Consider the following 17,444-nt stretch of genomic DNA (forward strand, 5'->3'; position numbering starts at 1 on the left):
TGCCCTGTCAGCTGCACGCAGGAGGGCAGTGTCCACTGTGTCCACTCTTCAACAATATGTCCACTGCTACAGAACAGTGCTTGACACCCAGTAGCCATTCGATAAGTATTTGTTAAACGACTTGGTTACTTTCTGAAAATTTATGTCTATCCTCATTCCTTCTCAGTCTCAAAAAAAATCTGGGAAACAGGAGATTTGAGGTAAAATTGGATTGTTTTTATTAAACTGTATTGGTGGTTCTCAAACCTTAGTACAGCAACAAGTCACCCAAGGCACTTGTTAAAATGCAGATTCCTGTCTGCCTCCTCCCCCTCTCCCAGTTCTGATTCAGTAGGTCTGGGTGTGGCCCAGGAATCTGAATTTTTAAGCAAACACCTTGGGTCTTCCTGGGCACCACACCACCCACAGTGGAATTATAGCAGGGGTAATGGACAGAGGGACAGAGAATGACAGGGCTGGGAGAGATCATTGAAGTGCATTTAGTCCAATCTCCTCACCATTCAGACAAGGGAGCTGAGGCCCCCTGTGCACAGGAGCTGGCCTGAAATCATCTAGTGCATTGGTGGCAATTTGAGAGGGTCTTCTGAGTAGCTTCATGCATCCATTCTCTTTGCAGAGTCTTTATACTGTTTACTTTGTAGTCTAACATGTGTTCGCCGCCTTGTTTCTCAGGCTATCTCGTTAACATATTTAAATGACATTTGCTGGTGCCTGGTTTTATCCGAGCAGCATCTCTTCTGTTTGGACTCTGTTACTACCCTAAGTGACACCAATTACCAAGAAGCATCCCAGTTTCCTGAAAAAATACTTGAAATGACCAACTAATGAGGACATTAAGTATATTTTCTCATTAGTAATTATGTAGGCTCTGAAGCCAAGCCTGGTATCTATATATACTTGTATTGCTAAATTAAAAGCAACTGTGAGGCAGAGAATAGCTACATTTCGAGGAGAAACAAATCAAACGTGACATGTTTTGACTGCACTGATATACAATGATCTGAGCTCACTTTTGAAGGGGAGAAGTTTGGCCCAAAGGAGAAGTGAAGGTCCCAGAGCCAGGAACACTTCCCAGGGTGAGGAGCCTCTCTTTCTGGCCTCCAACACACGCATGCATTCCCTCTGTGACTTGGAACGCAACTCCTCCACCTCACTTTCCCACAAATGAGGAAAACCACTCACTCACGACCTTAGAGGCACACATGCCGGAACAAGGTTAGAACATACCTATCTGGCAAACATTATCTCAGTTCTCGATTTGCCCGATTCATGGGGAAAACTGGCATTGTCAACAAATTGTCTTGGTCAAATCAACTGTCTGACTCAAATCCCACAGGGCAAATTCTTATTTAAAATGTAATAAATTATGGACACATACTAGAATGGTAACATTTGTTACCACTGAAGAGTGGGATTAGTTAGGAATCAAGGAAGAGGAGACTTTCATTTTTCACTTTGTCTTCTTCTAAATGGTCTGCCTTTTAAAGAAAACCAATGGGTATATATTACTGTTTTATAATTTTAAAAACCTAATAAAGCTTCTATTAAAAAAAAAACTAGTAAATTTGCATTACAGAGACGTGGCAGTATGGTGAAATAGGAACTTAATACCTTGAGTGATGAGATTCAGATCTAGCACTAGCTCTTGCCCCTGACCTTAGGCAAGACACTTAAGTCCTGGAAGCCTCTGTTTACTCCTCTGAAAATATGGCGGTTGGATTAGATGATCTCAAAGTCACCTCCGTTCTATGCAAATGTATAGAAGGAGAAGGTATTATGAAAACTGAGTTTCAATGAATGACCTTTGTAAATAAAGGATGGAAACCATAAATTATAGCACATAAAGCTGTGGCTTAAGTGAAATTATGTAAGAATATATGTGATGGTGCCTAGCTCAAAGTAGGCACCCAATAAATTCATTTTGCTTCATTCATTTTATGGTAATGCTTTTTAGAGAACAAAGCAAGTTCAATCTTGTTAAGTAACTAGTTACTTAACATATTCACATACACACACATACACATATATATCTAAAGTCGTATAAATATAAGATTATTTGCATTTAGGAATAATGAGGTAAACCCCAGAATCGTAAAATCTTAAGAGTTGGAGGGAATTCAATATTCAAAATAACTTCTCTGCTTGTGAGAAATCCTGTTATGTGTTCTCCTTAGTTATTTCGTGTGTCGATGAACTCATGCTTCCACAGCAGCTCCTGTAGCTAAGAGAGCTCATCCTTATCTTCAGAATGAGCTGGAAGAGGCCCCCCTTCTTCTTCCTCTAGATCTGCCCTTGGGAGCAACAGTCCTCTTTCCACAGGGTAAAAGAGTAACCTAATCCTGCCAAACCTTCCCTCTTCCTGTCTAGATATTTTCATTTCCTCCAATCATCCCTTACAAATTTCCAGAAATGGTTTGTCTCCACATCCCTCTTAAACTCCAGTTTGGGAATGGACTTAACCCTTGGAGTGTGGTCTCATAGGACAGAGCCTGTGGGACCACCCCCAACTTGGTTATGGTCCTATATTTCTATTACTGCAACCTAAGGTAATTCAGCATCCCTTCCTTCCACCACACATATATTTTGTTGGTTCATATTGAGAGTGTATGGAATGAAGTCCCAAGATCTTCTTAATGTGAACTACTGATGGGCCAAGGCTCTCCCATGTTTTGAAATTCTAAATGCTGAGCTTCACATTTATTTTTGTTAACTTTCTTCATGATGGCTTTAGCCCATCCTGTTCCAACCTGTCGAAAACACTCTGAATGTTGATACTGACATCCATCATATTAGCGATCCCTCCCAGATTTCTGTCATCTGCAAATGTGATCAGCATGCCTTCTATGCCTTCATCCAAGTTTTTGATGAAAACTCACTGTATTTTTAAAAAGTCTCCTAATTTAATTGATTTTGGTCCAAGTTTTGATAATTTTTTAAAGCTATCTAAAAGCAGGAGAATCCAAGTTATGAGGTTCAACCTGATTCCAAAACAATGCAATTAAAATAAATATGCTTTACAAAATTGAGCAAGGCCCCCAAAGGTAGTATCAATGTGACCCAGACTCTGGCATGGCCAGCCTGCTATTTTGGACAAAGCTAACAATTAAATTGGATAAATGTTTGTTGTTGAGGATGATGACTCTAGTCTAACACACTGAATAGTGCAGAGGCAAGCAAACACACTGGATTGATTTTTCAGTGTGGAGACAGTTCCCAGCTGGGACAACTCAAAGTGCTGGGTAGGGTTTGCCACTGAATGACTAATTAGGCCACGTAGACCAATAATTGGATAATTTGGGGCCAAAAAATCACTCTGGGGGCCTAAATTTTATGGACTGACCATCAGTAGCGATTTCCAATGCCCTGGAACAACGTCAAGACTGTTCTACAGGCTTGGCGTAGGCAGTGTGGAGCAGCTTCATCAATTCAGACAAATTGCATAAGGGGAGGCCCAAAGTTGCTTCAGGGAGGAGATGTTGTTATTTCTAGCACCCACTCTCATTGAAACCAAAGACACAGTGAAGCATGGTATTTAGGAACACAGACTTTGGGGTCCAACACACTTGGCTTCTAATTCTCTCTCTGATAAATATCAGCTATGTGACTTTGGGCACGTCACTCCTTTAACCTTTCCCAGTTTTCATTTCCTCATCTGTGAAATAGATGATAACACTTACCTTAATGGTATGGCTACATGGACCGTGACATGTGTAGCTTTCATACATTCAACAAATAGTAAAGTAAGAAGGGTCGGTCAGGGAGATATATGCACAGGGCACCGTGCTAAAGCTTTGACAAATAGCATCTTATTGACTCTTCTTCACAAACCACCCCAGGAAGTAGATATTATTGTTTTTACTCTGTAACACAGATGAGGAAACTGAGGCATTACAAGGTTTAATCGGTTGCTCAAGGTCACCCATCTACTAAATGACGGTGTTGGGATTTTCATCTAGGCCTGCATGGTTCCACAGCCCTAAGCCCTTAACCACTGCATTATTCTGTTAGACTATTATTTGAGACTTGACTTTAGTTAAGAGATGCTACTTGTAATCAGAATAAGAGTCCTCAACCTTTGGTGCTAAGGGTCTACCATGCTTCTCATTCAAAGTCTCATGATTAGGTGTGCAGAGGAAGCTTCACAGCCTATAATGAGAGCGAGGATGAGGCAAGGAGGATCGCAGCGGATATACAAATCACCCCTTCATTTCCGTCAACATTGCAACCCGGAAGGAAGGCACATAGCAGACACACACACACACACACACACACTCTTTGCCAACTCTTCCATCAGAAGTCTGAAATACTGATGAGACCTGGGGAGGGCAATCCGGTAGTAGCTGCCAAGCCAGATCCACCAACTGAAGATCCCTGGACTGGACTTTCTCTCTCGTCTGTGTGCAAACTGTGTTTCTCAGTTTCCTTGTATTAGAGAGGGGGTAGCTATCCTCACAGTTCACGGGTCTTTAAATGGTGAAATGGGACAATAGACTGCAATGTATAGCATGCAGAAATAACTTCATAATTGTGGTCTTTTTCCTTTCTTTCCCTCTCTGGTGAGACCCCTTACTAGAAGTTTGCGTCTCTAAGTCTTTTTCAAAACTGCCCTCCAGTAATATTTATACATTTGCTCCAAAAAACCCTTCTCATGGTTCTCCTCTGTGTTATCCAGATTTCTGGGAATTTTCAGAGTTCAGACTGACGATATTTTACCACATCTCTTAAGAGATACAAATATTGATATGCTTTGGTTGACTTAAATAACAATCCTGGTACTCATTTATGGTTTTCAAAACCATCACTCCTGTGTGGCTGATGTTCCAAACATCCCTCTGGGGTTAAATATTATAATCATCTCCACTGTAGGGATGAGAAAGCCAAGAGCGGGAGCCAGGTGACACTGGCAGGAAGCAGCAGAAGCAGCGTTCCATCCGGGTCCCCCTGACACCTCCCAATGTCAAGACCAGAGCTCACTCCTCTCCATCAGTGGTCTAATCCCTCTGAATAAGCAGCAGGTCAATCAGTGTCAATGCAATTGGGTAAACTGCTGAAGGATGACTTGAGGCTCACCCAGATGGTTTGATCACAATATGAAAAAAGCACTAGCCACTTCCTCTAAACCACAAAAGAAATCTACACATTGTAATTCACCTGTGCAAATTTTCATTGGCACAACTACCAGGAATCCTGCAACAATGGTATGACAGGTGCAGCACTGTCAGGGTCATTTGTTAAGGCATTTAGAGATCCAATAAGGCAAAAATGATTTGGTGCAATGGATGCACCAGAATTGCTAAATGAAGTGAGAAATATAGGAAAGGTATGAAAACTGTTTAGTCCAATGCCAGGCACAAAGACATTCAATCAACTCATGTTACTAGTATCATGAACAGAGACCTGATCATTCATTTGAAAAGTAGGACATCATAAAACTTACTCTGGAGTAATCGAGATCTCTGGGTGTTGAGTCTGTTAAAGCTCGGACAAGGGCATTCATCATACAGATCGGAGGAGAAGGTGGGGAGGGCTGAGAAGGTTCCTGCTGTAATGGGCTCTTTGGTTTGGAAGGCAGCCGACCTCTCCTCCCTTTCAGACTATCTGTACGGACAACTGATGCCAAGAGAAAGAAAGAAAAAAGAAAGAAAAAATGTCTTCAAAGATATCCATGAAGAGCCATAAATCACAAAAAGGAATCAAAACACATTACAGTTGAGCAATCATTAATGAGACCAACCATTTCAAAGTGGCAATAAGTTTGGAATTATATCCACACAATGATTTAATGAGAGTTGAAACAAGCAGCATAAAAGTCACCCATACTTACATCTGGTAATGAATTAGCCCTAAAAGTCTCCTTCTTAAATAGAACAGAGATGTATGTACACAAGCTCTCTATTGATTTTGAGAAATTAGAATAAGTAGTCCTCAGCTATTTTTAAACGGTAATACACACCATGAAAGTAAAATGTTGGAAAGAAAGGGAAACTAGGAAAATTCACCCTCCCAACATCAATATTAACATTTTTTCAGTGATATCTGAGAATATGTATAAGCAAGCTGAATAAAAAGTATTATATTCATACCTTCTTTAACCATGCCAACACTGAGACACTTCTGAAATCGACAGTACTGACATCGGTTTCGACGTCTCTTGTCTACAGGGCAGTTTTTATTTGCCAGGCAAACATATTTTGCATTTTTCTGAACCGTTCTCTGAGAAAACACAATACAGAGATAGTCAACTAATAGTTTCTGGAAAGAGGTAGGACCTGACAAGATGTATTTTAATTACAATGTGAAAAGCGACAGTGCAATTCGTATAATTAGATAAATTTAATTTCCTAACACGCTAGCCTGCAGGAAAAACAATTTTATTAGTGTTAGCTGCTGACAATGAAAATCATCTCGGATTGTTCTGAAGCAAGTCTCAGGAGACACCCAAGTCTGAATGATAAAATCATATCTGAAATTACCAGGTCAACATATCATACCTTGGAGGATTAGATTATCTCCACTTTTAATATCCCTTTGGGAACAATTTTCTACTTGTTCCACTCCCCTGATTATTGCTGACCTTATTAAAATAAAATCAAAATTATCTGGGATGTACTTTGTTGGCTATCACTATTGTAAGTCAAATATCACAGTAACTGGCTTTGTGTCCCAATAGAGATGAAATCATAAAAAGCAAAATCAGGATTTGACTAGTTAAAACACATAGAAAATGTTTTTATGCAACAAAACTCACTATCACTTGATCTGCCTATCTCACTTATTTTATTTTCAAGATATTAAGATAATATGTATTAAGAGAATATTCTCTTAAGAGGATATGTATTGTAAACTGGTTATTTCTGATTTTTGAAAGCAAAATCTTAAAATTGGTTACCAAAAACCACTATCACATCTGAAAAAAACAAACAAAAAGAGTAAAATAAAACAAGGAAATGTGAGAACCATAAATTTTCAATAAAAATTCCTATTAATAGGTTATTTCATAAATGACTATTGACATAGACATCAAAATAGCCATACTGTAAACAACACATCATAAACCTTGGACTTGGATATAAAATGATGTTTTATTCTTCAGAATCACATATAATTTTAAAATGACACATGGAGAAATAATGAAGCATATTTTATGCTCCAGATTTTAAAAAACGATTGATTTAAAAAAAAATTAGAAACATTTGTGCAAGTGGATGTATTTACCATTTAGGGTGAAATTATTCAGAAATTACCTGAATCTATACAACTCCAAATAGAGCAGACAGTTGGAATTTATTTGGTAAACCTGGGCTGCATGAAAGAAAGACAGAAAGAAAGAAAAAGAAAGAAAGAAAGAAAGAAAGAAAGAAAGAAAGAAAGAAAGAAAGAAAGAAAGAAAGAAAGAAAGAAAGAAAGAAAAAGAAATCCAGATAATTTGGGATTGGTGATCTATTTTGGGTCCAAAATTCTAGAATTACTTTTAATCTTTTCCTTTTAGCAATTCTCAACCCCCATGTATTAGTTTTCACCCTATCACCTTTTAATTTCATTTTAGGGAATGGTTTCTAAACTGCTTCTATGACTTTAAAAATCTACCAAAGCCAGATCCATTTAGTTTAAAATGCAAAATTCCAAAACACAAACATATCTCTGAGTTTCCAGCATTTAAATTCTCAACAGTCTGTAAGGGTAGGAAACTTATGTTTCCTGAATGAAGCTCTCTTTCATTGGACATGCAGTAATTTCTAAAACTCTGTTTCTTGCCATCATCCTCAAGGCTATATGCCAATTTGAGTGCTGGTGGCATTTTGCTTCAGGTATACATCTTCCCAATAACCCGAAACCTTCCTCACATTTGTGTGTGCCTGCACAGTTTAAGGACAGGGAGAGATCGTTATGGTTCAATCACAGAATTCCCATCATTAACTGCACCTCATGTCACATTTTTAAAGAATTCAATTTAATGGTAGAAAGCCACTGGGTAAAACCTGCTCCTGTTCCTTTAATTAACAGATCTGTGGGGTGGTTCTCCCCCATCCTACCCCCACCCTTTCAAGTATAGATTTGTTTTCAAGGCATTGCTGCAGAAAAGGGACGCTGTTGGGGAACACTTAATTGACATTTCTAGACTAGGAATGTATTACCACTCCTGTATTTTGGTTAACTCTCAATTATTCAGAGATGATTATATTTGTGGGTTAGTCGTACTTCTCTTAATTGTTTTTCTTTCTTTTACCCTTTTTGGCTGCCTGTTTCATTGCCCTTCAGCATTTCCACTGAAATACTGTGAAAATGAAATCTGCTACAGGAATGTGGTTAACTTGGAAAGAACCCTGGTAAAGCTTGAGCAGTTCAGACAGAAAAAAAATGGCTAAACTGAGGGTTCTACATTTAAAACATCATACTTCTGCATACTTCCTAAATGGCACTGACATATTGCAAAGTCTTTCCACAAGCATTTTCTCATTTATCTGCAGAACTTAATTAATCGCATGATTCCTAACCCCAGATCAAAAATAACTGTTGCTTGCTGGTAGGTACACCAATCCACACACATGTGCATTTTAATAAATACTTTGTAGTTTTCATTTAATAATGAACTACTGTTTTATGGCCCTTTAAAGATTATAAACTGTGTCCATAACTGTTTTATCTAATTTAATACTCATAGCCCTTCTCTGAATTTTATTCACCTGATTGGAAAATGGAAGCCTCGAAAGACATACCATGTTCAACGTCATGGATTGGTAGGTGACAGATCAAGGACTCCTATTTGAGTGTTCTGACACCAATTTTAGCACACTCCCAGATATATGCTATTGGCCTCCCAAATACTAGTTACCCAATCAGCATCTAGCTTCCGGTTTCCCTCCACCCTGCCCAGTACTGGAGTCTAGGGAGTGGTTTTTGTGGGAGAACATTTGAGGGTTTGCAGATGCCTGACATAATGGCCAAGGGAGTGGGGAGGGTGGCACAGAATTAAGTGTCTGAGACGTCTGGGAGTTGATAGCAAAAGTAGAGCAGCAAGAGTTATTCTCTTCTCCCCCTCAACAGTAGAAAGAGCGCTGACCTCAAGCGTTGAAAGAAACCAGCTGGACCTGCCAAACATGCCACTAAATCACCCTTTATAGAATGCACCAGGCTTCTCGTTCTAGGCTTCAGTTTACTCAGGGGTCAGACATGCGGGAAGCTGAAGACCCTCCCATGGTAAAATTCTCCTTTGGGTCTATGAGATAACCAACAGTGTCCACATCTGGCACTGTGGGTGGCACAGGGATGCAGTGGCCTGGTGAGATCCCAGCTTCCCTCTTCTACAGAGGGAGCTGCCCCAACCTATAACCAGCCAGTTGCTCCTGTCTATTCTGCCGTTTTAGATCTACGAAGAGGGTGTATACTTTGGGAACAAGCAAACGTGAGTTGGCATCCTGTCTCCTTCTCACTCTGAGTGTGTGTCTTGGGGTAACTTGAATAACCGCTCTGAGCCTCCACTTCCTCATCTGAGAAGCAAGGATAATTAATACCTACTTTCAAGATACTCTTAATAAAAATAGCTAGTGGGTGATCAGAATTCAATCTCAGGTCTGATTCTAGAGTCCCAGCTCTTACATGAGGATTAAATGAGATACAAATGTCCAGGGCCTGGCACACAGACCCCATCCCCTCAGATACCCTGCATGGACAGAGGAGAACTACAATGAGGCTTTTGCATTTTTTTTTAAGGCCAGGGATCCTTTTGAGAATCTGCTGCAGGCTCTCTCCAGAAAAATGCTCATAAGGTAAAGCCAAGTCAGGAGGTTCACACCCCCTGGAGTCCATCCAGGTGGGCCTCCGGTGATGGACCTCAAGTTAAAAACCCCGGAGAGAGTGGGTGTGAGGGTGCTAGGAATGGCTACAGGAACGCACAGGATAACAATGCCACTCCTCTAAGGGGAAGAAGGCCCCTCTTGGACGCTCACTTGAGCGGGTGGCAGAGGAGGCTGGCTGCAGAGGGGAGGGGGCGCCAGGAGGAGGCGTGCGCTCACCTTGAAGAAGCCCTTGCAGCCCTCGCAGGTGCGCACCCCGTAGTGCTGGCAGGCGGCGTTGTCCCCACACACGGCGCACGTGCCCTCCCCCGACGACGAGCTCCTGTTGGGCGGCGACGGCAGGCTGGGGCTCTCGCCCAGCAGGCTGGACGCGGTGGGGGAGGCCGTGAGGCCGAGCGGCGGGAAGGCCAGCGCGGCCGCCCTCTTGGCCAGCGGCAGCCCGTACGGGTGGCCCTCGAGCGCGGCGGCCTGGCTGCTGGCGGCGGCGGCGGCGGCTCCCAGCGGCAGGCTGAGCGCGGCGGCGGCCGTCGGGTCGTAGCCCAGGTGGTGGCCGCCTGCCGGGCTGGGGGCGGGCGGGTGCGGCGGCGAGGGCTTGAAGTGGAAGAGCGGGAAGCGCGCGGCCACGGTGGGCACGGCCTTCATCGGCGGGTCGAGCAGCGGGCCGGGAGCGATGCATCCCTGCGCCGAGGGCAGCGCGTCGTCCCACAGCGCCCCCGCCTGCGGGGGGAAGCCCGGTGTGGTGGGTGTGGATGGCGGGGACTGCTTGAAGTACATGGAGGTGCTGGGCAGCACCTCGTCCTCCGGGCCGGACGGGGGCGGAATGGACGGCTGCTGCGGCTGTGGCTGCGGCTGCTGCTGGTGGTGGTGATGGTGGTGATGATGGTGATGGTGGTAGTCGTGCGCGCGGCCCTCCTCCATCTTGATCAAGGGCCGCGGCCCGGACGGCTGCATTTGGTACAGGCAGGAGGGCTTGAGTTCGTAGTTGCTCGAGTAGCCTTCCATGAAGGTACTGAAGCTGGGCAGGGACGTGGTGGCGGTGGCCGTGATCTCAGTGCTGCCAAGGTCCATGGTCAGCTTGGCGTAGTCGGGGTTCATAATCTCCGTGGTGTATTCCGAGCCGTAGGTCTGCACTGCATAACTGGAACCTGGAGGCGAAGGGCTATATTGGGCTTGCACGCAGGGCATATCTGCAGGGCAGGGAAGAGGGTCCGTCAGAAGCAGGTCAGCACTCTCTCCTAGCTGACAGGTAGCACTGGATTCACTGCTCTCTAATCTGGGAAATGGGAGAGGAAGGGCCATCCCTTTCTCCTTCTGGTAGCACAGATTTAAAGCTTCATGCTTTACTTTCTTCCCCGGGGGGAAGAAAGCAGAATCCCTGACAGACTGTCAAAGGGGCCATAGAATGCCAAAACCAGGTCTCCTGGGGACCTCTGCCCACCTTCCTTCTCCTGCCCTTGTTCTCCACCAGATCTGGGAAATTGGATTCCTTCTTTCAATAAGCCCAGTGATGTTTTGACAAGGTGGTTTTTGAGCCCTATAAACTAATTGGGGATGGTCTCAGCCACAAGTTGGGAGGACAAAAAGAAAGCCAGTGAATGCTCTGTTGGTTTATTTTTGGGGAAAGAGGCCACAAGTCCCCAAAGTCACACGCACTGATTTAGAAATCTATGAGTTAGTTAAAAAAAAAAAAAAAAAAAAGGCTGTCCTACGTGGGACTTACTGGCCAAGGGAGACTGACATTCTAACATTTTATGAGTGCCAACTGAGCCTACCCACACACGTTGTGGTCGCTTTCTCCCACCCCCTCCCCATTTCTCCAAACACAGCTCACAGCCTACACAAACTGGACCCCTGTTGATGACTTCAGCCAGCTAGGTGGAGAGGTGGGAACATAGGCCCAGGAAATGGACTCGGGGGAGTTTGTGCCATCTGCAAAGAAAAAGATCAGCAGCTGCAACAAAACACCCACCAAACGTGCTCTCTGCCATATACAGTATATATATATATATATATATATATATATATATATATATATATATATATATATATATATACATATACATATATATTTTTCCCCCAATTCTGACTAATAAAATATATCAGTGGCTGTTTTAAGACAACAGTTTACAGCTACTGTAATAGGTGAGTTAGCCTACAAATTTTCTTATGACAGAAGAATTAGTACCTCTGCAAAAGAAAGCAGTTTCTTAGTAGGTTCAGTTTCTCTTCCAGTTGACTATGATGAGCTCCCAAAGGGACTAGTATCCCCGGATGCTTATTATTGTTCAGAGAGGTTGAGCTGGATGAGACGGTCTTGAGAATTATTGGATCTGATGGCTGATTTTTTTTTATCCAATTATTTCCCTTTCTGTATGGCTAACTAGAAATGATAAAATGGGCAGTTTCTGGTGGTTGGTTTTTCTGAACCAGAGGAAAAGCAGGTGCTTCACCTCTGTTTGGAGTCTATGGTATAGAACTTGTGACTAATAAAAAAAGGTGAGTATTTCACATTTCCTTTGACATCTTTCTCTTACCCACATTTCCAAATCTGATTGAGTCATGCGTGTATGGGATGAAATCTTGACTGGAAAAAGGGTGATGAGGGCCTGTTGGAAGAAGCAGTGATAAGGACAGGCCAGTTCAAGCCTTCATTTTCCAAGAAGGGCCTTAAAAACACTCACTAGTTTGAAGTTCAAGGATTACTTATCCTGCTGTCTTGTTGTTGGGGTGAAATGAAAGGCTAATGATTTAAAAGAAAGAACACTGCCCGATGTTCCATCTATTCTCCTTCCTTCAGCACCTCTACGATTTCTCCATTCGTCTTCTGTCATCTTTCCTTGGCAATCTCCATGCATTGCTCTTCTTTGTGTCTTTCTGAGGTTTCCAGCTAGAATATGAGTTTGCCTGGTACTAAGTTCTATTTATCTGCATATATAGATTACACAGTCCAGGCACCTGGTATCTCTTGGTGATTACACAGTCCAGGCACCTGGTATCTCTTTAACAAATGCATAAAGAGGTGTTATAAGCCAAACCTGCAATCCTTTCTTTTGCTCAATTCGAATTTACTCCTTGGTTTTCAGCTCAAATGCTTTTCCTCTTTTCCTCTGTCTGGGCTTTAATAATCCCAACCTCTGCATCAAATGATTTGGGTTTTATACAAACATAAATGCTCTGTATTGCTCAAAGCAAGCTCATAACTTTTACATGCATAAACTGGATATAAAAGGAGAGCAAAAATGGAGACATTAAAATGTATAAAAAGATTCTAATCTATTGGTGTATGCCATTTTTCTTAGGAAAAATATTTTTGAGAAATGCAACGCTTAATTTAATCTGGCTGCTCCACTAGGTAGCAACAGGGTGTGGTATCCAGAGGAGCTTCGTGCAAGGAAGCCACCTGTGCTGTGAAATGCGTGGCCAGCAGTCACTGTCCTGGCGCTGGTCAAGTTGAACAGCCTGCCTTCTGGGTGTGTGGCTCCCCCCACCCCCACCTCTCCCAACCTGGGAGGAATAAGGGGGTCATGCCTTCAGACCTACCTGGAGGATATCTTGCGCGCTGAATGGTGGGGCTGTGGGTCTCTCCAGCGGAGGCTGAGAGGGTAGGCGGCGGGGACGTCCGGCGAGGCGAAGCGGTGGCAGTGCTGCTGCCTGGCTCCGCTGAGGGTCCAGGCTCAGGGCCGGGGCTTGCCGGACTGCGCTCTTCCGCAGTAGGCTCTGCGGGCACCGGGAGAGAGGAGAGAGCTCAAAGTGAGACCAGGGTGGTCGTCGTGGCCTGGGCTGGGCGTATCGGGAGAGGGTGGTTTGGTAGGGGGTCACTATGCATGCTACGTTAATTACAAAGAATTGTAAGGGCAAGGAAGCAGTTCTTAAGGTGAACGGGGTCCCTGGGCAAGAAGCATCACACCGCCTTGGGGGGGAGCCACAGAAAGGTCGTCAGGCACCCACTGCGCTCACCGCCGTTTTGTGGCACCCAAACCTCGTCTAAAAATACGTGCATTCTGTAATCGCCCAGAAATTGATCTCTCTTGTCCCCACAATTGGTTCTGAGCTCGCCAAGTCAGGAAAACCAAAGAAAGAGCACCCGAGGACGAGTTTCGACCAATTTGAGAAGTCAGTGAGTGTGCACGAGCGGAAAATAGCCGTTTTCCAACTCCACTGTCCCTCCCCCCCCAAACAGAATTTACACGTTGCATAGGAAATGCACAAGGTCCGGAACGAATGCGTGAATGCCCCGAGGAATTAAGAAAGTCTGCGCTTTTCATTCTAAATGCTAATGGAGCTTTGCTTTTATTAGCCGCGAGTTTGGGGGGCCAGGGGTCAAGCAAACAAAAGGGCACAGTGGAAATAGGCCCGCGCTGGAAACAAGGGGACAAGGTAGTTGCAGTTCCAGGCTGGTGGGGTGGGCGGAGGGAGGCCCCCTGCACCCAGCAGGAGGTATCCCGGAGGGTGGGCGACTTCGAGGTTCGGGGCCATCCGGCGGCCCCGAGGGGGCACGTTCCGGAGGGCGCCGAGCGCGGCTCCGGGGCGAGCGTCTCTGCGCATAGCCTCAGCGAAACTTTGTAGCTGGAAGCGCAGCTCCGCGGGCCTTGGGGGAAGGATCCACTGCCCCAAACTCTGGCCTACAGCGCCCCCTTTGTCTAGACCCATTCATATCTCAAGGGTTGGGAACGTGAAACCGAAAAAAAAAACCAAAACACAACCCAAAAAACCCTAGGGGGTGCGCGGGCCGAGAGGGGCGTGTAAGTTTCGTCCCCCGCGCCCCTGAGCCAGCGGCTTGCCTGAAGGAAGAGGGGCGTATCTGAACCCCCAGGTCCGGTAAGCCCTCGAAAGCCAGGAAACGGGGGATTCCCTTGCCACCCCCAGCCCCAGCCCTGCCCCGGCCGATGGTACGGAAATCTTGCGCTCGCTCTAGCGCAAGCACGGGCGGATCTTCCCACGGCTGTGGCACGAGCTTCCCGTCCGCCCAGAATTTTCAATACGGGTCTCCAGCAACCTCCCACCACCTCCTGCAGTAGGTGCCCTCATTCCTGCCCTCCCCTGGGTCCTTTCGAGCGTAGTCTTTCTCCGAGGATCGGCCTCTGACTCCGCTGGGCGAGGGTTGCGTCGCCTCAAGGAAAGGGCTCCCCTCGAGTGCCGCGCGTTCGCGGGAAAGAGTCACACCACGTTTCCTACAGCCAAGCCAAGAGCCCCACGCCCCCCCCCCCCGCCCACTCCCATGGCCGGTTACCTAGGCAAAGCCTCCGCGCCGGGAAACACGTTCCGCCGCTCCGGCTCGCGGCCGCGGGGGCCGGGAGCACTGAGCCTCGGGGTTGTAAATTAGGTAGAAATAACTACCTCTGTCAAAGCTCCTTTCTTTCTCGTGGGCAGACGAAAGGAACACCCCCATGTTCCCCTCCCCGTGGTGAAGTATGTGGAGGAAACCGTGAAACGCACCATTGTGACCGGGGCTCCTCCGCGGAGTTTCCAACCCTGGGGAGCGGGGGCGGAGGTTGGGCGGGGGCAGTAGGAGTGGAGGAGAGACCGACAGAAAGGGAAAGACAGAGATTCTCAGAAAGACCGAGGGAGAGGAGACAAACCGCGGGGGAGAATTTCTGCGAGCGCGCGGTCGCAAGGAAGGGAGTGGGTGGGTGCGGGGCTGGAGGGAGCCGGTGTGGAGGTGGCTTGGCCTGAGGAGTCTTTGGTATTCACATTAGGAGCACCTTATACAGGTAAGATAACTCGAATGAACTCTAACCTCATTCATTGTTCCCAGTAGCCGCGTTGGGCAGCTTTTTCTTTCCTCAACTCAGTTCTATAAAATATTTCTCCGTCGTGGGAATAGAAGACTCAGGACGGATTTGCCATTAACCTCTCTCCTGGCACCCTAAGGCTCTAGGATAACAGCCCGACATTTCTGATTACCAAACTCCTTGCAGCTCTTCCCTCTGAAGAATCCGGAGGCATAAATAAAAGGCAATCTCCAGGAACGTCCTTTAGAATTAAGGGACAAATGCTTTCTCTCTTAGTACTGACCCAAGCTTCCAACGGGTTCGAGAGGTGCCTTTGGTAGTCTATCTCCGCAGGCTGCGCTCTCATAACCGCTCTCCCTTCACCACTGAGAACTTTCATTTATTTCTATTAAGAGTGAAACACTCAGAGCAACTTCTCCAAAAGTGCGAGTTCTGTCAGTTAAGAGTAAAACATTCCCACACCAAGCCAAGGCCCGAAGGAAAGGAACACCATCCCCACGCGTGTCCGGGCTCGGGAGTCGGCAATTACACCCGATTACCTCTGAAGGGAAAAGTGTACAAGGGCAAGTAGGCTACGCCAGGCAGACGTGCCTAGTGGAGCCCCAGGCTCATTTCAATACAATAAGCCACATTCCTACAATTACACCCTCTTTCCAGAGATCGTCGGAGAGACTTTGCAAACTCCAGCCACTACTGCCCATGCCCCTTCCCTCCCAAGCTTCCTCCGAGTCAACTAGCTGGAAGTCACCATTAGGTATATTAACTTGGACCCACCGGAGCCCCTATTTTCAATCCTAGTTAAAAGGCAGGAAAATTACTGCCGTTCATCACCGGAGCTGCAACTCCCTGCCGCTGCTGCCGCCGCCGCCGCCGAGAGCATCATTACCATGACAACTAGAGCCGAAATACCCTGAATTACATCGCTGGAGCTGCTACTGAACAAATCCCGGTCCTCCTCTTTGTTAGAGGCTTTTCGCCTCTTCGGGTGGGGGGAGGAATCCCGCGAGCTCTAGAGATCCCCGCGGGCCCGCTACAGGGGAAAAGTTTCAGATCAGAACCCACCGGGCCGCTCGGCGAGCAAAGCCAGAGCGAGGAGGCGAGGGGGAAAAAAACCCCATACTCAAAGTTGTCAATTTCAGGAGCGACGCCTCCCAGCGCGCCAACTTTTTAGCAAGTCCCCCAATTAACTGGGCGAATCTCATACGTACTTGAGTGCTGTGGCGGTTCCGTCTTTAGAGCGAGTTTCTAGAGAGCTGCCCCGAAATCGGTACTGGGGGGGGAGTCACAGCTGCTGTCCCGGAAGGGCTGCTGTGTACAAGCCCAGCGGCTCCCAGAGGTGGCGAGCGTCTGGCAGGGGATGCTGCGATCCCGACTCATGGGAGAGTGCCGGCGAGGGGTTCCGCTGGCGTCCTGGCTCCGGCCGCGACCAGGGGGGAGGATGCCGCCGCAGTTCCCACCTCCAAGGCCACCGCCGGCGCTGTCAGCGTTGCAAAGTGAGTCCGGGAGGGGCGTCCGGCTGCCGCGCGGCTCTGCACCCGCGAGGGCGCAGGGCGAGAGGGGTGTGAGCGCGCGGGAGAGAGTGGAGTGTGTGCGCGGAGCTTGTGTGCGCGCGTGTCTGTGTGTGCGAGTGAGGGAGCGGGTGTGAGCTTGTCTGTGTGTGGGGAGCGGAGGAGGAGCAGGAGCTGGAGGGGTGGGGGGCGGGAGGCAGGAGACTCCGCTCTCCCGGCAGCGCGTTCGCTCGCTCTCTCGGCACGTCATTTATGCCACAGGAGCCCTAGCGGCCTCTCCATAGAGTGCCTGGAATGCGAGACGTCAATGTGACGCCATGGGACGCTACGTCACCCTCCTCCTCCCTCCCCTGGCCTAGCCGGTTCCGCGTGTGCGAGGGTGTGTGTGTGTGTGTGTGTGTGTGTGCATG

General features: G+C 46.6%; 1 protein-coding gene across 5 annotated transcripts in view; it reads right to left on the reverse strand.

Annotated features, from left to right (window-relative positions):
* The window catches only part of NR4A3 (nuclear receptor subfamily 4 group A member 3), a 35,753-nt gene extending 18,573 nt beyond the window's left edge, over window positions 1–17,180 (reverse strand). The window contains exons 1-5 of one of the 5 annotated variants that reach the window (XM_027615335.2): window positions 16,735–17,180; window positions 13,335–13,511; window positions 10,014–10,981; window positions 6,084–6,213; window positions 5,438–5,610 (exon numbers count right to left, since the gene is read on the reverse strand). In XM_027615335.2, the coding sequence (XP_027471136.1) occupies window positions 5,438–5,610; window positions 6,084–6,213; window positions 10,014–10,979 (1,269 nt within the window). In that variant the 5' untranslated portion in view covers window positions 10,980–10,981; window positions 13,335–13,511; window positions 16,735–17,180. Of the gene's footprint in view, window positions 1–5,437; window positions 5,611–6,083; window positions 6,214–10,013; window positions 10,982–12,328; window positions 12,401–13,334; window positions 13,512–15,024; window positions 15,213–16,300; window positions 16,438–16,734 lie in introns of those variants that run through there. The other 4 variants (XM_027615337.2, XM_027615336.2, XM_027615339.2 and 1 more) reach the window with 4 other exon arrangements.
* Between the last annotated feature and the right edge of the window lie 264 nt (window positions 17,181–17,444).

This window comes from Zalophus californianus, chromosome 13, assembly GCF_009762305.2.
Source record: "Zalophus californianus isolate mZalCal1 chromosome 13, mZalCal1.pri.v2, whole genome shotgun sequence".
NCBI classification, from domain to species: domain Eukaryota; kingdom Metazoa; phylum Chordata; class Mammalia; order Carnivora; family Otariidae; genus Zalophus; species Zalophus californianus.